Source organism: Ambystoma mexicanum, chromosome 7p (genome assembly GCF_040938575.1).
Source record: "Ambystoma mexicanum isolate Mex_15411 chromosome 7p, UKY_AmexF1_1, whole genome shotgun sequence".
Lineage (NCBI taxonomy): Eukaryota > Metazoa > Chordata > Amphibia > Caudata > Ambystomatidae > Ambystoma > Ambystoma mexicanum.
In genome coordinates this window covers 146,813,621-146,834,848 of record NC_090939.1, presented here as the reverse complement: position 1 = coordinate 146,834,848, position 21,228 = coordinate 146,813,621, and the positions used below count along the sequence as shown (strand labels likewise).

General features: G+C 47.3%; 1 protein-coding gene across 1 annotated transcript in view; it reads right to left on the bottom strand.

The window, feature by feature from the left end:
• The window catches only part of CREG1 (cellular repressor of E1A stimulated genes 1), a 67,764-nt gene that overhangs the window by 27,396 nt on the left and 19,140 nt on the right, over window positions 1–21,228 (bottom strand). Inside the window, exon 2 of the mRNA XM_069635935.1 lies at window positions 9,660–9,779. Coding sequence (XP_069492036.1) covers window positions 9,660–9,779 — 120 coding nt within the window. The remainder of the gene's footprint in view (window positions 1–9,659; window positions 9,780–21,228) is intronic.

The window sequence follows — 21,228 nt, the reverse complement described above, 5'->3', positions numbered from 1 at the left end:
GGGTGGGCACCAGGATACCAGCAAACCTATAATCAGGCCCACTGCCTCAGCATGCTCAGTTATTAGGATTTCTAATAATAATCAGAAGCTTGAAACCCCTCCTTTATGTTCTGCATTGATGGAACTAAGAGGTTCGATCCCTCAGAAAAACTGGTCTTTGGAGGGCCATCAAAAGGCAAGCGTGCGATAGCCTGTTCAAAAAATCTCTTACCCAGCGGGCTCCATGCTCATACTGTATAGACTAGTGGCCTTCCGGGGCCAAGTCCCACGAGATGTAATTGCCAAGGCAGCCACTTGGGCTTCTCCATCTGTAAGCACTGTTGCACAGAGTTACAGTTAGAAACCAGATGCTCTGGTAACTCTGTGCTTAAGAACGTTGCCCATTCTTCCCGCTTTCATTCAGTGCTTGAGAATCTCCCAGAATTATGGAGGTACGGGGACGGGATGTGGCGGTAAGAAAACATTACACACAGTACTGGGCAATGCATTCCCAATCTGTAGTCCCCTTTCCTCCGCACGCCCACTCACTCACTCACCGTCCATATTAAAATGAACAGTCAAGTACAGTCTGGGTGTAGCACCTGGGGGGGCTGGTTCGTGGTCACGCATTGAGAAAAGAAAGACACCCCAACACATAAACCTTACAAAAACCACACATCTCAACTGACCCACCCTTAGAGAACCAAAAGAGGGAGGGACGGAAAGTTGGAACAGGCAGAGGCATTGCCTATGGGGCATGAAATCTACCACATGATATGGGACTTGGGTATGGGGCTATTGCTTACAACCGGTTACCACAATATTCACATTAGCGTGCAAGGGCATCGCGAGGCCTTTATCTCTGTAAATATTTTTAATGAGGACGTTTTAGACCCTCAATAGGTTTGACTTTGGCACATGGTTATGGGTGACAGACTTGTGGACAACCTGGTTTAAATGTCAATATTAAGACTACATGTGTTCTTAATGGGATGAATAGCACATTTGTTGTATAATAAACCTTGTGGCAGCCGGTGAAATGGTGTTTTTGACTTAATTGCCATACCCCTAAGCTGACGTGCGTTTTATAGTTTCGTGGTCTGCGTTAGCCGGGTTACACCCAGTCAAGGTGTAGCAATGGTTGTTTCCTCTTTGCGAGCACAAAAGTGGCCTTCACTGCCCCAAATAGAACTACTAACATATCAGTATCATTGTTGTGCTGCCCACAGCAGGTAGCAGCTCAGCAGGCCACTGCCACAATGGAGTGCAAAAGGGGTCTCTAGGAGAGGCGCTCACCCTTTCCAATTGCTGGCTCCACTAAACAGACACATTTGGAGGTTGTGGAGGACAACCTACAACCCCTGCACCCAATAGAAACAATTGGGAGGCAGTGGCAGAGCAAGGCCTGTGCTGCTCACCAGCATATGCTCCAATGCCCTGTGAGGGATCCTGGCACTCACACAGACATGCCTCCAAGAACAATGCGGCATCTGCAGGAATGAAGATGGAGATAACTGCAAGGGAGAGGGGGCAATAGACGGGCATCCCACAGACCCAAACATCTTGCTGCATCCAACATAATAAAGTCGCCAGGTTTGCCAGATACTTTGAGCAGTTGGGCCTTCAACGTCATGTCTGATACCATCAAGTGTCTGGAACAATCTTATGCCCAGGTGGCACTGTGCTTAGGCAAAGAGCTAAGTGTCCACCCCACCCATCACCAGACACTTCCGTTCAGTGCCAGGCGTTATTCCCTGTTACACTTGTGGTGAGCAGGGCACGAAAGCAATCAGCTAGTGATGCCAGACCCTCACCCCATGCACAGTACTCCCATGGGGAGCGGGGAACAACTGCAGAGAAAAAGACAATGGGGGTGTTGGGTTAGGGTGGAGTGTAGGAAAGACGGGCAGCTGGGGTGGTTTTGGAGAGTTGGCTATTCAAGATCATGGCCGCTCGGTAATAAACCTTGGGTGATCACCAGTCTCTTATGTTGGACAGAGATCACATCCATCCGTAGCGTAAAAGTATTGATTATTACAATTATAGATATTATTAATCATTCAGTGTATTCCATATGACCACATTTATGGATTTAGAAGGAGGACCCAAAGCATTTGTACACTAGGTAATTCATTTTAAAAAGATATAACCCTGGTAAATATTGGAAGCTGGACAGGCTTCAGAAATGGTTCATAATAGCGCGTTTAATACAAAACATTAGAGAAGCGCACCCATTTCGTACTTATTGGAATCTCAGTAACTGGTAGTCGCAGAAGGAGGGATATAGGCTATGGCCATAATGTTTGTTAGTTCCAAGGTTGGATGACCAGGGTGATCATGTGCCATGCAAGGGCGAAATCAGGACCGGCAAGGAGGATGAAGTTACTTGGCTCTTTCAGTCAGTTTGTTTTGTTTAGTAGTAGTACATGTAACCCCGGTAGAGGGGGGGGGGGGGGAGGGGTGGATGAAAGAAAGGACCCCTGGCGCATCAAGCCGGGGATCCCAAAAAAAAAAAAAAAAACTTTTTTTTAAAAAGTTAGAGTAAGAGACCCTCCATGTGTGCACGCGAGGGTCCCATTACTCTAAAAGAAAATGGAACGCCAGTGACAGTTGGCAAAACCTTCAACGGGATTTCAGACGCTTCGCTTTGCACCCTGTCACCACTGCACCCTTGGCCTTCTTGCTGGGGCCCCCCTGACTAGCATAGGAGCACTTGTCAGCTTTGCTGCCTCCCAGGTGGCCTAGAATAACCATTGGGGCCCTGAGCACATCCAGTACTGGCACTTACCATAGCAGGGGAGCACCCAATGTGTTTTTAGCACGCCTGGGGCCGAATATAAGAAAGGGGCCACCCCCTTTCAGGTGGCCCATGTGGACTTCCTGGGCCACACCTGGCAGACTTGGCCCATGTGGAGTGAGTTGTGTGGGGGCTCCCCACTTTGCCTCCGGGTGCATCTGACATACGCAGCCCATGTAAAGACTTTGGGTCCCCCACACACTGTTGGCTGCTGCCCACTACCAGGATAATCATATGAGAGCGGCTGTTGCCCCCTACAAGGACCATCATTTGATGAGCGTGACGCCAGATAGGAACATCCAGATACTGGCAGCAGCCAAGACCTGGAGACAGCTCTGGCAGGTTGTCTTGCAAGTAAGGTCTTTATAAATAGTTTTAAATACATGCACTGCATAGACTTTGTATATATTTTTTTAAAGACTCGTGTTGTGTATTTGAAATATTTAAAAGGACTTTATATTTTTTTGCTTTTTATTCTTTAGTACGCAGCTGCTAGTTTAGTGTAATCTGTATATAGTAAAGAAGCATACACCAGCATTCCTTTAGTCGGCCTTTATTTTTGTGCTCCAGTTACTCCAACCATGTGTTTTCTCCTTAGGAAACCTGCCAGCCCTAACCTTTTGATCTTCCCTACCTTTACCACTTTCATAGCAAGGTACACTGCGGTGATCCTGAACCCAGAAGAGCGGGGTTTGGTGACAAGTAAGAGGCCGGTCATGTTATAAGTGTAGGTTTAATGTTTATTTATAATTGTGCCAGAGCCCGCAGGCATCGGGCCGCAAACACAAACAGAAAAACCAACGTCACGAGCTGTATATTGTGTTCCCCCCTACACCTGTCTCCCAATAAGGTGCATAAAACGATCACCCTGTTACATACATGTATGTGGGGGAGGGAGGAGGGCACAGGAGAAGTCTTTTAGTGGTTTAAGAACCCAACGATAATGATCAGTCATTGATGAATGTTGTTACCGGCCTGCAGTAAGGGCCTGAAAGGGTGGCAGCGATGGCAGACAGGCCGGGGTAACCAGTTCCTGGGGCATTGATAGGATTTTGGATTCATCGTTTTGAGAAGTCGAGGTGTCCTCGTGGGGCAAAGTGACGCGCTATATAGGGGTGGGCAGATTGTATAGTGGCTTTTTGGAGGGCAAGCAACACATTCTTCTCCATTCAACTGGTTGAAACCAGCGGCATTACAGATACCTGGACTCATAGGAATCGCGTAAGCCGTTCACTTAGGCAGACATTAACGATTGGGTATATGTTGAAAGATCACTTGGACTGTTTATGAATTAAAGACTTTAGTACTTTTGTTTGGCTGTAAAGAGGCCTTGTGGAAAAATATCCTGGGGATTTTAAGGTGTGATCTGATAGTGTAGGTTCTCCTTCTATGCCATTCCATTTAGTGTGCCCTCAGTCTTGCATGGAACCAGGTTTTATTTGCAGGGTCTGGAAGGATTTCTTTCTGTAGGGCAATTGTAATCAAACTACAGATTTGTTTGCCCATGACCCCGAAGTGTTGGGAGCGGTTTTCTAAAGGGCAGTTAGAGCTTAACAACGCAACTAGTTGCGTCCAGCTGTGTCTCACTAACGAAATAGATAATATCTTGTCATTTCAGACTCCCAGAATCTCTCACCGTTCACTAATCTCACTAGGTATGATGGGAGTTGTGGGCTAAAACACCTGGAGATCTACAGCTTGCCAATCCTTCGACCCACCCCCACCCCCCCCCCGGTCACCCCTCCACCCGACTGGGTCAACCGAGTCTATCATCTGGCCATGGAGATAGAGACTAATGTCATTTGGATGTTTTTGGAAGGCAATCGGTCTGACAAGAGGCGCTGAAAGCCTTCCATGAGATGTTAGAGCTTTTTTTGTTTGAATAGAAAAAGATCATGTTAATTGGTAGACGTGATTTGTGCGGAGTCAGAGGAGGTAGGTACTATGTCGAACAGGATATGAAATGGTCCGAGCAGAGAAGTGGAAAAGTGGTAATGTGCTTGGGTTGGGTGCCCGATTTTAGTAAAGGGCAACCGAGTGACCTTTCTTATTTTTCAATGCAATACTAGTATGAGGGAATGATGTCTTCCAGCTATACGTTGAAGGCTCCAGTTAGAACCTGGGCCAAAGAAACAGGAGTTGGTGAGAGGGAGTCAAAAACAATAGACACCATTGACTCTGTAGGTCATACACAGCTGTATGTGAGGAACTTGCAGTCAGTCAAAGGCTTAACGATGAGCCTTACTGCAATACATGCCACAGCTCCAAGCAGAGGGTTAAAAGAAGAGCTTTGTAAACCATGGCCTCTGCCACCTTGCTGATGCTTTGTTTTAGCAAGGCACAGTGTACCCAGTATGATCCAGGAGATGGAATCCTGGGAAAGAAGGGGGCTTCCTCCACAATAATCAACTTTTCCTAGACATGATCCCAGAGGTCATAGTCTAGGTTAGGCAGGAGGAAAGACGTGGTTGCAATGCAACTGCATGAAAAATATGAACTGCTGAAAACAATCACTGGCAAATCCGACAGTTTTGGCTTTTGTGTAGGCATGAGGTAGCGCCATTATGGCAGTGTCTGGGAAAAGCCTAACAGGCCAGAAGATGGCAACAGCTGGAAAAATGTCGCAATTACCCGGTCATATGATAGCAGTGCCTGAAAAATGCCTATGTACCACCTAGTCAACCCAAAACTATTGGCTTTGCCAAGGCTTCTTTTTTAACAGGACTTCGGTGGAAGGAACATATCTAAATCAAGAGGCTGAAGGAGCACTTGGTTGAGCCATTTTAGATTGCACCATTAGTGCATTTACAGCTGCAATTAAGACCTTCAAAGTAGACGGAAGAATTAAAACTGGCATCCCAAAATGTGCTTGTGCTGCTTGAGAAGCCAACTCAAAGCGATCCTAGGTGGATGTGGTTTGGTTGGGGGCGGCAGGTATTGAGGGGGGGGGGGAAATGGTTATGGAGATTATCAATAACCACTACCATTGAACGATTCGTACTACAACGTGTGATGTCCTCCTCCTCCCTCCCTCGGGATGGGTCAAACTCCTCAATATATTTGATCAGTTATGTCGGAATCATAAATCCAGTAGCACAAGGACATATTGTACCTGGACAAACAGGAACAGCTCCTCTTGTCTGGATTATATTTTTGGGGACAGGAAATGTTGGAAACGCTGTGGCACTAGATCTATGTCATTAACCCCCGCCCCCCACCCCGTGACCATGCTATACGGTCTTGGCCTTAGACTTTCTCACTGCAGCCTTAACATAGCAATTCTCATATTACCGTAAATCTACAGGGGAACCGCATTATATGGAGCAGCACTGTTTTGAACATTGAGAACTGTGTGTACAAACCGCTCTCTTACAGTAGTTGGCGATGAACAATTGGGCCCTTTCTCGTCTGATGCAACTTTTCAGAAAGTTGGTGAACCTAGATCACAGCGTATCTGTTGGTACCGTCCATAAACATAATATATTTGATATATCAATACATCACACCAAGAAGACTTATCGAAAGAAATGTACCCTCATTAGCCCCAAAACTTTACATGCACTGAGCAAGAAAAAGAAATATCACTCCTGCACATGCACAAAACCGGATCTGGCTCAGAAGCCATACATTTTCCATTTCTAATGCAGCTTGGAAATTCCATTTTGGCCTTCTCAGAAGCAATGATAACAAGACTTTCTGGTCTATGGCTAGGCATTTTATCAATGAGCAGTCCTTGTTGGAACTAAATCTGATCTGCAAAATGGATTTCACGATTTCTGAGCTTTATTAGGACTCTGTAAGCCCACCCAACAAGGCCATTCCTTATACTGCCTATGCATCCTTTGTCTGGCTTCGAAAGGGATGATCATCTTCTGAAAATGAAAGACCTACCTAAAAGGTTCACGGTGCCAGGCTCTTTCATCAACAGGCTTTCTAACGCCTGCTGCTTCAACATGGAAAGAATAATGAAAAGGTGGTTATACCCTTCACGTTGAAACAGCAGGCGTTAGAAAGCCTGGCGATAAGAACGTCGGACCAGGTTCACATGCCCCTTGCCCAGATTCCTTGGCTAGTGATGTGTTTAAAGACAATTCCCAATTGTGGGCCTACGTATGGGAGCACCTTTTTCATAATATCTTAATCAATGGTTCTATACCAATGAGTTGTCGGAAATCAATTCTTGTGCAAGTTTTTAAAAAGGGCTGCCGTGCCATTTCTCATGATTATAGATTTTTGGCAATGCCAGTGGTTAAGATTCAGTCTAAACCTTCCAGCCGTCACCCCTTTGTTTTTGCTTTGTCACCCCGAGTGGGACGGGTATGCCCAGACGTGGGTCCCGTGCCTGCTAGGCCTAGAGACCCAAGCTAGTCCTCACTGATGAGCCCCCAACAGGGTGAAACATGTTTGGGGATGCTTGTGGTCTCGTGCAGAAGGGATGTGACCTAGCAATTCGGACTGGACTTCCCCTTTTGGGGTGGGGCCAAGCACGATTTGCATATGGTCTTTTCCCCCTTCTGTAATGGCTTGGCAGGCGAAGAACGATGGTCTGGAGGGTTGCCCCGAGCAATGCCAGTGGTTAAGATTTAGTCTAAACCTTCCAGCCATCACCTCTTTGTTTTTTGCAATGTTAGACTTAAGTCAGAAGATCTTCACAGCCATACTTTTGAGAAAACTCTCAATGGGTTTCAGACAAAGAGTTGCTTCCCCTTTCCAAACTGGTTTTCGCAAAGGCCACAATACTTTGCATAATCTCTGTGCCCTTCAATTGGTATGGCTGCATGTAAGAGTAAAGGAAAGAGCAAGCTTTACCTTTGCTTTATAGATTTTACTCTGGCATTCGGCACCTTCTCTGGATGATATGAATAGATTGGGGAATAGACCCCCTCTTTACTATATGTCATCTCTGCCTTATATTCTGATACTGCGGTGGTAGTGTGCAACAATCAGGAGAGGAAAATTCTGGCGGGAATTATCCACCAACATTGGCCTGAAACAGGGCTGTCTTTTAGCTCCTTTACAATCTATATGTTGCCGATATGGCCCTGCCATTGACCCAGCGTGTAACTTCCCCCCACCAGGGACTGGTTACGCAGAAGATACCATTTTGTTGGATCAAACCCCCATCAGTTTGCAGCACTCGATAGACGCTCAGGCTTCCTATGCAACAAAAACCATGCCAAAGATAATGTTGTAAAATCAAAATGTTGATCATTTGTGGCAAATCAAGAGCAATTGTATCAATGGCTGTTCCACAGCGCCCTCTTGAAAAACTTTGGACTGATATCTATGTAGGGGTCCCGATCAGCTCATCCCTTGTACTCGAATTTTATTCGACCTAAAATCCTAAAGTGCCTATGTCTTAAGAAAAGTATTAATAAAAAAAAAATGTGTTACCATATCAAGGGTCGCACCCTGATGTATTGGAAGAGTATTTTGCCTGGGATACTTTATAGTCTTGCCAGAACTGAAGTTGACCTGGGTGGGCAAGTTCGAAGGTAAACTCCGGAGTTCTATATTAGGAGTATCTCGTTCTGTGCAAATGGGGAGTCCCTTCTATCCACTTTTTATGGCTTCTTCAACGTTGTACCCTCTTTCTTAATAGGTGTACTTCTATTTTAGATAGACTAATTGGCTTACTTGCAACCTAATATGCACAGGTGTGTACTAATACCTTTTTGTCAGAACTACGCTCCACTGCAGGATTTGACCAAGGCACCTCAGATTTTAATATTATGTCGAACATTGACTATCTAGCCCAAAAGACACTATGTGGGGGCATATAGTATTCAGGGTTTCAAACGGAATTCTCTTAGACTCTCTAACCAAACGATGCTCCTCCCAAATACATACATTTATTATATACCTACTTTTTAACATATTACCTTCACGTGAGCATACAGGCAGATGGTCAAATTTACCTTGAGACGAGAGGATTGGTCGTCTCTGTAATTCGTCCATGGAAACCGCATGCCATCTCCTCACAAAATGGCATCAGTATGGGGCATGCGATTTGAAGAGTTACTCCAGCTATGTTACTAATTACTTTTCGCCAGGTCTGACCTGGCGGGCGCAACGGCACCCGCTCGCAGACCTTGACTGATGCACCAGCACTGTTATCAACTGTTACCAAAAGTGCCGGTGCATCCCTCCTCCCCATTCCCATTGAGCGCAGCAATGGGCAATTACCGGGACCGCCGGGGCAGTAATGCCCAAGTAAGTCCCCATTGCCGGGCACCAGAAAAAAAATAAAATAATGAGCCCCGACCACAGCCGTGCTGTTTTTTACCAGCACGGGTACCGTCAGCCATAATGAGGCCCAATGTTTTTAAAATAACCCAACACCCACAAGATGTGTGTCCCTCCTCGCATGTACTCCGATGCATTTGTTTCGGCATAGAGGTGGCACTTAAACCACACAAAATCCAAAACTATAAAGCTTTAAAGAAAGGTCATTCCATTTGCATTCGCTTAGTTGTACATTCTGAATAAACAGACCATGTTCATTCACTCATTCCCTAGCTTAAAAATAAAAATCGTCAAGACAGCAGAAATAAACCTTATTCAGCAGGCAGCGGCCCAATAGGCAATCCCCATTTGCAAATCGGTAGGACATCAATATGTGTGACAGGTAGAGAAAGTGAAATAAAATACTGCAAAGTTCATACTACAAGCAGGACACAAAATGTGCACCAGCCCAAGATTGAATGATTGTTCACCCTTGGCAAGCCAGAAAAGCTGGTGTGCCAGGAACTGGCACTCATGCCACAGGGCGTGCGACTTATGCCTGGCCTGTAGCTCGAGACTTGAAATACTGCCCCCTAGCCTCAGTGGTTTCAGCTGAACACTAGGAGGAAGGCAGGACTCCACATATGCGGTGGCCTACCTGCTGAATGGTTCCAGAAAGGATAATGTGGGCGCACAAAGGACTCTGGGGATCGTACTCTTGCTTCTTGCAGTAATTGGTCTGCGCCAGGGACATAGTCAAGGAGGCAGCTGGGTTCACCTAAAAGTAGTAATAAAAGAAAAAAAGAATGAAAGCTGGTCCCTGTCCCAAGCACAGGAAGAGTGTTAAAACAGCAAGTAAAATTAAATCAGTGGAACCAGAACTGCTGTGGAGAACAGAAACATTGCAAATGCTGCCAATTCTACAGCCAGACCGTTCCTTTTATAAAAATATGTAATAAAAAGCTTTGTGAAACTATTCTAACATTTAAAGTAATTGCACAAGAATCGGCTGTGTATTTCCGTTTTCAAGTCCACACGTGAATTGTGCTTTTGCAAACATAAATGGGTGCAAGGCCGCAGGGGAAGACGTATACAACTATTCAGCTGGGGGGGGGGGGAGCTTGTGGAAGGACACACCAAGATGGGAGGGGAGCACAATGGAAGAGGAAAACAAGATTAGCACTTCTGAGAGGGGAGGGGGGTTTAGGATAAGAAAATCCATTTTCGAGATAACATTGTTCTGGCAGGCATCCTCTTGCTTTCCACTACTTTTTTGGGATTCTCACTTCTCTGCCCTGCTGTTCTCTCTGCACATACTCCACTCTACATAAGCTCTTCCTTTAACACCTCCTACCAGAAGAAACACAATTTCTCTTTCCCTTCTCATCTTTCCAGAGTCCTTGCATTCCAAACTTTCTGCCTGCCTTTCTTTCTTTCTTTCTTTCTCTCTTTCTTTCTTTCTCTCTTTCTCTCTTTCTTTCTTTCTTTCTTTCTTTCTTTCTTTCTTCCAGTTCTGGATTTCAGCAAACTTTCTCCATCCTAATGTATCAAAGTGTGACATTTTGTTTTTTCTGTCATATCACATGCCTCCACCTAGCCCCAGTTCTATTCTTTCTCCCACACCGTATTTACCGCTCAACTTCTCCGTATCGCATTCAACCAATCGCCCTCTTTTTCCTCGCAGATTTGATCTATTCTCCGGGCCTGTCGCCTTCACTATTCAACATCCGCAAGGTTCGCCCTCACATAACTTTCAGTGCAACTAAGTTCCTGGTCTGTAGCGTTCTTCTTTCATGCATGGATTACTACTGTTCTCGTCTTCGCGGCTTACCCGATATCAGCGTTCCCCCTTCACCATCTAGAATTCCTCTCTTCGCTTTATCTGTCATCTTACTCTTGTTGATTCTAGTACCCAGGCACTCAGAGGACATCCTTCGAGTTCCTTTTTCAATACCAAGTTCTTTGCATTGTTAAGAAACTTGGAAAGGAAATGGCAACGTACCAATGAGATAGAATCAATGTATTTAAACACAAACTGGCATACATAAATGTGACGAATTCCATCCCATCTCCCAGCTCCTGTTCCTGACCAGAAAGGATAGCAGTCCACCAGATATATGATTTCATAGAAAACGCAGACATCCTGGGCTGTGCCCAACTGGGCTTTAGACTCCAAAGGAGCACTGAACTAGTCTCCATTTCCATCTTAGAACACTGAAAGAGTCCATGGATAAAGACAGAACGAGTGCCAGAATTCTTTTGTTCCTCTCTGCAGCATTCAACACCATTGACCATCAAATGTTAAATCAACAGACTGCCCACCTTTGGCATCACAGCGACGGTCATCGGATGGACCAGTGCTTTCCTCTTTAACCGTACACAAAAGGTCGCTTTGTATCTCGAGCCCAACCAGTGAAATTTGATGTGCCTCAGGACATCTCACCGATTCTTTGCAATGTTTACTTACAAACTTTAATGGACCTTTTACATAAAACTAAGGTCTTCCTTTTTAACTATGCAGACGATACACAAATCGTGGTGGACTTTTCAGGAGATGACCCAAATATACCTGAAATAAATAAGTGCTTGGTTTCCATCAAAGATTGGATGGACGCTAACTTACAAAAAAGAAAATCAATCCCAGCAAAACAAATATTGCTGATAAATAAAAAAACCCAATACCTGGTCAAATCTCTGCTGGCCAACTTCTTTCGGCACAAGCCCAGACCCTAAACCTGTGGTTATAAATTGGGGTTTCATCTGGATAAGGAGCTTAGTCTAAAACAAAAATCAAATCTTCTCAGTGACAAAAACCTGCTTAACGCTAAGAAAAATCAGATACATCGTCCAGTTCCTCTCTTTCTCTCACAAGGTAAGTAATTAACTCCATTACATCCTCACGACTGAACTATGGAAATGGCTGCTACCTTGGGCTCCCAAAACATACCATTATGCATCTAGAGACTACACAACTCAGCCGCAAGACTTCTAATGAAGACCGGGAAACAGGATCACATTAGACCAGCATTCCGATCAATACAGTGGTTGTCGATCCAGAAAAGGATTATATTCGAAAGCATGTGTATTGTCCATAAAACCCTCCATCCTCCCACGGCCACCTTAACGGCATCCAAATGCCAGCTATACAGATTGTGCCACCCTATTAGATCTACTGTGGACAAGAAACCCCATCATCCCGAAGTACAGGAAGGAGAGAGGGTGGTTGTACGTTCTTGGTACAGGTCTCCAGAATCTGGAACCGCCTACCAGCCACACTTCGCAACAAATCCAATCTACTCATGTCATAAACTGCTTAAAACTTACCCATTTGATTTACCACTCGGTGGACTGCTTAAGTATTTGTTGACAAGCTACCTTAATAGCGCCATGACACCTCCGGGTAATACAACGCTCTTTATAAAACTCTCATACCATTACAAATGTTTGTATGGAATGTCTCCGCCCTATATTTCTTCTCTTGTATCCTGGTACCAACCATCACAGCCTCTAGGTTCTCAGTCACCTTCTCCTGTCTGCCCCCCCCCCCCCGCTTCCCCTCTCATCACCTACATCAACCATGTGCCCATTCATGCTCGTCCTGTCCCCTTAGGCTCCTAAACTTTAGGATTCTCTTTAGGATTCTCTTCCTATTCAATCTCTTACCCCACTCTTTCATATCTGAAAATGCATTTTCTTTCTTCCATAGTACTAGTCAAGCATTCTTTATTGGTTTGACTATTACTTCCTTTTGTACAGTTGTTACTTACGGTTCAGCACGTTGGCGATAAGCGCTGTATAAGCACAAATACATTAACATTAAATGTTTTAAAAAGGCACCAAAAAAAAAAAAACATGGAAGGAATGGGAGTTTTCAGGAGTGCCACATTCAGAAGTCAGTGTAGGGTCTCTTGGATACCCAGGAACAACTAGGATTGGAGTCTGCAACATTTTGCTCTCCAGATATTTCTGACTAAAGCGCTCATCAGCACTACCAAGATAGTCTATGGTGAGGGGTCTAAGTTCAAAAAATCTGGAGGGTTTGGGTGGGGGGGCGTGGGGAGAGTCTTGCTTAAAGAAATCTGGGGAGCCAAAGGTTGCAGACCTCAGACACAGGTAATTTCAGAATTGGAGGCTGAAACAGGAGACATCCCTTGAGGTGAAGAAAAGAAGTCATGGTAGACAGTCAGAAAGGCCACAAAGGGCCACTTCTATGTGTCATGGCAACAAACTGGAATAGCCAAATATCGAATTTCAGGGATTTGGCTAGGTGGAGATCATTGGAAAATCCGAAACAATGCGGTCAGCTGAGTCAGCTCTGGCACCTGGACTTGCTGCGTCAAAATCATGGGAGGAACAGGAAGGCTGAGAAGAAAAGTAGAATGGGTGGGGGAGGGGGACCATGGAGTGGAAGCCCCCCTTACACCAGGGCAGCAACTCACTAAGTTGCTTGGCACTCCCCAATTGCGAGAGACTTCCTCATCCCAGACACACCATGGGCCAGACTACAGTCGCTCCCATTCCCTCAATAAACTGAAGTGCATTATTCCATGTTGGAAGGTGACCCTAATTGGAGTTCTTACCTTTGGTCATCACTTATCATGGGATCAACGCTCCCAAAAAAGGACCCAAGGAATTCTTCCTTAAAACCTGGATGGTCCAAAAGGGAATCAAAGAAGGCGTGGGAGACCTTTTTTTAAAAAAGGCAAAATACAACACACGATTATAGGAAGGCAAGCCTGCTTTAAAGGGGTCCAATCCATGTCCTTTTGAATATCAGTAGTTCCCTCTTCTGCAACTGAGAATTCATCACAGTTCACATCAACAATGAAGTGAACCTCTGACCGGTTATCCTCAAAGGGCCACTAGCTATTCACCGGTTCATTTTAAGGACAGTTGGGTAGGAGTAAGGAATACTTAAGTGACATGACTGAAGCGTGGGGATATCCTTGTAGGTTTGCATTTTATGTGTTTGGGAAGGGATTTTATGTCATTGCGGGGCAAATCTATGCTGTTGCCCACAAAAAAAAAAAATAAACCCCACCACACAAAATATCTTCTACCCACCATTCTTTACATGCTCGCTACTCAAACGGTCACTTGCAACTACCCCCTTCACCAGCTGCTTACCCAGCCCTCTGCCACAAACTCGCCACTCACTCCCACTATCGTACCTCCCACTCGAAACACTTTCCACTCTCATGCCTCCAATCGACTCACTCTACTCTCACATCCCAACATACTCCCGCCCTCTCCATCTGGACAGCCTCGCGTATTCTCAGGGAGCACCTCTTCTTGCTAGCTCTTTCAGTCTGCCTCTTACATTTAATCTTTCCCCAAGACCAGTCCCCTTCATCTCCCCCAGTCTCCCATATCGCCATCCTCCTCTCACTTCATACGCGCAGTTTTCTACACTCCCAAGTCGCCATTTCTTCTGCCTACCGGCAATTGCCAGTTCCTTCCAGAATACAGGCCTTCCCATCCTTTCCCACCAGGCAGTGGATCTACGATTTCCTGCATCTGCTCACATTGGTTTCCAGTCTGCTTCTCCCTGGACTCCTCCTGCTCTTTCCATTTAACTCATTGGTTTACCTCCACATGTATCCCCCTCCCCCAGATCGCTTTGGTGTATCACCCACATTCTTTCTAGCTTTCCATTTTCTTCATTCAGCCTTTATCCCTTCCCCTCAACCCATTTTTCCTCAACATCCTCCTTCTCCTGATATGTTGCTAAGCTTAGGATCTCCCCCCCCCCAGCCATCTCATACCTCCTCTGCTGTACATTTCACTTCTCCCCTACCCCATCCTCCACCCCCCCCCATAGTTGTCATTTCTTGTGGGGGTGGGTCGCTTTGTTTCTCTGTCTTTGGGTCCTCTTGGCCCACCCGTTTCAGCGCCATGATGCCTCCTGGATGAGATAATATGTTTTTGCGCTTAATAGGTGTTGGACCATACCATTTCACTTGACCTCTTAACTCATTCCCAAACTCATTCCCAAACTCATTCCCAAACCAACCCGTTCAAAATTGAAAATTCATTTTGATAAGTGACGTACAAGGTCCTCAAAAAGTAGTGTTGGTGCTACACTTTAAAGAACAGAGCACAGGGCATTCCATAGATCTGTTTGGGATGCGTTGTCTAAATTGTACGGGCTTGGTGCAGTACGTCTACTCTTAATCTAGTGTGGCTGGGCTACTGTGCTAGGAATTCCCTCTGCCTGCCTATTTCTCCCCTCACCTACACTTCGGCCTCTTCCATGCACTTGCCCGTTCTCAATGTCACTGGGCCTAGTAAGATCGTTGTTTTGTTCTCCCCTGTTCCCCTCCCTTGCCTTGCGCGCTCTGAAACACTTGTGTACGAGCGCAATAGAAATAAAATATCAATATCAAACCCTGGGCACTAGGCTGGCTGGGCCTGCACCCCTTCAGCCCTTCCAAACCCGTCCCTCGCACTAGTACGTGGATCTTCTTTCCCTTGCACACTCTGCATTGCCCTGACACATTGGCCCATTTTGCACCCAGACCAGCACCCTCGACCAGCACCCTCCTCCTCCCCCTCCTCCTCCTCCCCCTCCTCCCTTTCCACCCCCTGCACTTCCGGTTACTGCACTTGCATGATCCTAATGACACAAGCCCTAGTAGGACCGTTTTTTGTTTGTCTCCTCCCAGCACCTCCCCATTCACACCCATTTTTTTTGTCTTGTTGCGCCAATAAATAAACACATGGATTTCATTGGTGCATAATCTGCACTTAAAGTACTGTTTTGAGGGGAGGAAACCAAACAACGCGTTGCGTGTACGAGGTTTTGAACCCCAAGTACCTCAGTTTACTCTAAAGGCCCAGCCATCCCAGGTCCAGTCACCTCTCCTCCCAAAGATTCTACGGCATGGAACTTCTTCCCTCACTCACCCTGGCTGAGTGGGAGTTTGCCCATGTGGTTATGCGACTCTGCATGTGGTGCTTGCACGTATGCCTTTGGTTGGCTCCGTATGGGTGTGCCCAGTGGGTAGCCATATTGAATGTGTAGGGGTGGGTGCACACATGTGCATCTGCCAGTGGCTGCAAGGATCGAAATGACTGCTATTTAACTCTGTAAAAGGTGGGGCCCGCGTGATACAAGGAACTTCCAGGAGCTACATTCGGCGCCCTAAAAACACGCCTCGTCACTTTAATTCTGTGCGATTGGAAATACGTATAAATGAGCATTAGTATGCAGGTAAATGCATGTCACTGCAGTATGAGCCATGATGCTTTATAGTTTGCATCTCACCTAGAAGTGAGATCTGCAGCACACTCTTCCTTACTTCCTTGTTCCCCAGTGATATAGCACGCTTCGTGGCTGATGCCAGATAGAATTTGCCATTTGCTTATCAAATACGGTTGGGTAGAGCTGGTTATGGGAATGGCAACATCTGCTGCACTGTGAATGACCGTGTATAGGAACCTGCTTGGTATGGAAATTGCTTTGGAGCACGTGGGTATAATTGTCCCGGGAGGATAGCTCAGCGGCAACATGCGCGCCTTGGAAGCAAGACGACACAAAGCTCCACAGGTCTGCACTTAGAAACCTTTGGGTGTTTAAGCGTGGTAAGCAACTAAGACAAGCAAAATCAATTATGCACCTAAAAAAACCAAACAAGTGTGAGTTCTTTTAAAAAATGTAAAATAAATAGAATGGCCACACTGATTGACCAGGTAGATGCACCTGCTGTGCACTTCTGGACCATCAATGCACAAAGTCTTATTGGAAGGCTTTGGGGTCGGGTTAGAAGGGTTTGGTGTGCTCTGCAACACTAGAAGACGAGGCTTGCATTTTGACTTCCGACCCAAGTATCATTTAGAGAAGTTGCTTTCAAGAGCTGCTTATTTCAGCACAAACAAACCGAACACATTGTGTAACTGGCGACATCGGGAAAAGCGCGGTTATTTTGCTCAGTCACTCTGACGGAACACGGACTCTGCATAGAAAGTGCAGACTCATTGCGCCTTCTGCTTATCACGCGGCATCAGGCTCACGTGTAGTTTAACCTCTCGCCCATGACTGTGGCCAAGGGACACGGTGACTTGTCAATATGCACGACTGTGCATCAGACGCCCTTTCCCAACAACGAGCTCGAGTGAGAACCGAGGTAGACAACCGAGGGAGACCACATCTGGACAAGAGAACCAAGCATTTTAGCTTTCACTCAAACGTTGAAGGATGCCAGGGCGATCAGACCATTCGTCACTAAGGCCCCTCTATGCACAGTGAAATGCGTTTCTGATCAGACAGGTTACTTAGTCAGCGCCACTATGTGGATACAAAGGTCACAGGCACAACCTCCGGCCACACCCCTAGTTATTTCCCAATATGGATTAATTTTATTTATTAGTTAAAGCACCTCTATGTCACATGGGGGTTTCAAGGCACCACAGGGCAAAAGGGGGGGGGGGGGGGGGGGAGGTAGGTGGATGAGGGGGGACAGGCAAACAACAATACCAGTCCTACTAGGTAGTGTGTCAATCGGATCGTGCAAGTGCAGTAATAGTAAGGGGGGAGGGGGAGCTTGACGCGCCATGCCATGCAATGTCAAAACAGACAAACAAATGGCCAACAAATAACACTACGGTCACAAAGCGCTCAACGATCAACGGACCATGCCAGAACTAACTCACTCTCACACAACAAAATATCCGGTCAGTGTGGAAGGGATTATGCAAGGTTGGGATGGAAGTGCTGGGCAGAGTGGAGTCATATGTGTGTTGGGGGGGGGGGGGGAGAATGTCAGAGACCGGGGTGCTGGAGTTGACTGGGCGAGGAGGGCCTGATGCCTTGAAATACTCAGAGGGGACCAGGCAGCCAGACAATAGGGCAGAGGAAGAAGAGATAAAGGAAGGTCTTGAGAAGCTTCCAGAACTTAAGGAGATCCGGCTCAAGTCCGAGTGGGACAGGGAGCACATTCCAGAGGGAGGCTCCTCCCGAAGAGAGAGATCTACCCGCCACTCTCTGCTTGGTAAAGCAACTGATCTGCAAATAGTTTGAGCTAGAAGACCGAAGGGTTCTCGCAGGGAGGTATTTAGGGAAGAGGGAATTGGCTGTAGCAGGGTCCCAGGCCCCATAAAGCCTTGTGGATGATGCAGAGGGCCTTGCACTTGATCCTCCCAGCCGCTGGGAGCCAGTGGAGAGATTTTAGGGCTGGAGAGATGCGATTCCTGGGCTTGAGCTCAAGAATAAGTATTGCAGCCAATTCTGGATTAGTTTAAGAGGGCCAAGGGAGGCTAAAGGTAGATTGAGTAAGAGGATGTTGCAGTAGTCTGCCTTAGAGAGGACCAGAGCTCTGGAGACATTGAGTGTCGGGGGGGGGGGGGGTTGAGGAAAGTGAGAATTCCCTTGAGGTGCAGCTGAAGGTCGGCCTTCTTTGCAATGTCCACGATGTGAGGAGAGGAGAGAGGAGTCGAAGATGACGCCAAGGTTTTTTGCCTCACAAGAGGGTGAGGGTCCCTTTGAGGGCAGCCAAAGAGTAGGAGGGAAGCCAGGAGCAGTGATCCAACGAGAAGGATCTCAGTCTTACTGTTAGGAGAGATCATTAGCAGGACACCATGCTTGAATAGAAGTCACAGTCAGTAAGGAGGGAGCAGTGGAGGGAAGCTCGAAGGAGAGCTGCGTGTCATCCGCATAACACTGGAAGTGAGGAGAGAAGGTGGAGATCAGGCAAGGTAGATGAAGAGCCACAGCAAAAGGATAGAGCCCTGAGGGACGCTGCAGGTGGAGAGTAAAATGGAGGAGAAGAACGGACCCACTTGGACCAGAGAAGGTCGGTCAGATAGGAAGGTAGTCAACCAATCCAGTGCCAGGTCCGTGATGCAAAGGGTATCACAGAGGATTCACTGTATCAGAGGAAATATCGAGGCAGAGGATGAGAACGGAGGGGTAATTGGAATCGAGATTAGAGCAGTTTCTGTGCCTATGGCACAGAAGCCAATCTGATGGTCATGGAGACAACCAACAAGATTCAGTGTTGTGGATCAGTTGGGAGATGAACAACGTCTCCAAGAGTTTACCCTGGAAGGGGGGGGGGGTAATTGAGCTTGGGTGAAGGAAAGGGTCAGCAGAAGGCCTTTTAAGAAGAGGGTGCACAAGAGTGCTTGAGTAGCCGGTGACAAAAGGAATGACTGCAGAAATTAGCCAAGGCTGGAGCAAAGGAGGAAATGTTGCCCTTGATAGTTCTGGAGAAGCAGGGGAAGCACCTGTTAAGAGACCTCAACTGGTGCTATGGGCGAGATGGAGCATAGGAAAGACAGGGGTGTGGGGGGCTAAGGGAGGCATGAGAGTGGGGAAGCGTAGGGAGTAGAGCGAGAGAGGATAGGATGTCTAGTGTTTTGGTTGTGAAGTGGGAGGCCAGTGCAGAGGGTCTGGGATGGCAGAGGAGATGTGAAGACTACAGTAGGATTGGCAAATTCCTTGCAGATTTTGAAGAATTCAGCTATGTTGTTGGTGGCCCCAGAGATGCGGGACTGGTACAGGGATGTGGTACACCCACCGGAGGTGGTGAAGGGCCAGAGGGGTGGCAGAAGGAGGAATGGCAAGAGTGGCAGGAGAAGGGAGGAAGTTGAGGAGACGGAAGACACCTATCAACAAGGAGGAGCTTGGGCTAAGAGCTGTGGGCCATGACAGTGCCATTCTGGTAGACATTAATAAGGCACCTAGAGGATGGGAAAAGTGCCAAGAGTACTTCCCTTCTGGTTCCATCATAATGGGTGAACAGGCGAAAGGGGAGAGGACTGAGACCATATGGGAGTCCAAAGGTTCGGAGAGGGAGCGACAAAGAGGATATCAGTGACAGTCTGCCTGGAAGAAGCATCGACGTACGGGTCAACGTTGGTAAGCCCTGGGTGGGAGACCAGGAGATCTTTCCTGAACTTTTTCCTTCCAGGCTTTGAAAGAGGTAGGATAGGTAATAGGAGAGATGGAGAGCACCATGGAGGGAGAGGGCACAGAGAAGGAGAGGGGGAGAGGGCACACAGAAGGAGAGGGGGAGAGGGCACGGGGGAGGACGGACGGAGAAACTGCCCAATGAACTCACCAGGAGGCCTAGCAGCAAGGCAGGCGCAGACGAATCAGGAGGATGTCATCACCCAGAGACTTTAAGCATAGGTGTCGGTTCTGCTCAGTCCCTGTAATGTTGGGACGTTCACCACAAAGGCCCCATTATGAACACAGCAAGCCATCCAAACAAACAAAAAATGCCCTGCGTGAAGTGGGCCCAGGGGTGCAGCACACCAGGCAGTTGCCAGTGTCCGTTAGCAGAGAGGATAGGTGCAAGCAGAGACTTCCAGCATGAGTGTCAGTTCTTCACTATCACAGTAATGTCTGGGCATTCGCCTCCAAAACCCCTTAGTGATCACAGCATGCCCTCCAATGTCTTGCTTGATGTGGGCTCATTTGGGGCGGGGGGGGGGGACAGGAGCAGTGTACCAGGAAGTTGCCAGTGTCCATTAGCAAAGAGGATAGGGGCAACAGTGCTCACTAGTTAATAGAGAGGATAGGGGCAACAATAATCCCGGGAGATACAAGTTGTCCCGATTAACGTCCAATTGCTCTGTAGATCAAGAGTGATCTGTGATCACTCAAACCAATGGCATACTACCACTCAAAGGCCCAGTTATGTGCAATCTAATCATTTGCTTACCGCCCCACTGGTGCAGCAAGGCACGTATCCTCGCCAGGCTGCACAGCATCCTGGGATTGATATAACAGGCTTCAGTTCAGAAAAGAGACACTGAGCACCGTCGTGCGGTTCAGCAATCCGGGGCCGCCTACCACTCCCAGGTAGACACTAAGGGTAACCAGGCCACCACATAACGGCCGCCAGCCACCCTCGGGCACAACCACAGCAGCAGGCCTGCTGATCTGTGGGTGGGGACCTGGAGGCTCGCCGAACTTGTGCACCGCCACGGCCCACAAGAGCGAGGCTAAGCAACGATCCAGCTCGAATCAACACACTCACACAAACCGCTCTGCTAGAGGCTTCCAGGGCCGTAAGCGCTCCTCCAGTGTGCCCAGACATTGGCAGACGCACAAACCCCATCGCCTGCGGGCCCACAAGCCTATATTTGCAGGGGCCGGCCAGGGAGGGTCTCATCTCCAGCCATCACGATCAGTCATTTTGGCACAAGGTGCAAGCAGCCCGACAACGCCGCTCCAGCAGGACTCGGAAAGTGGCTCAACAATGCAGGGGTCTCACAGGGTG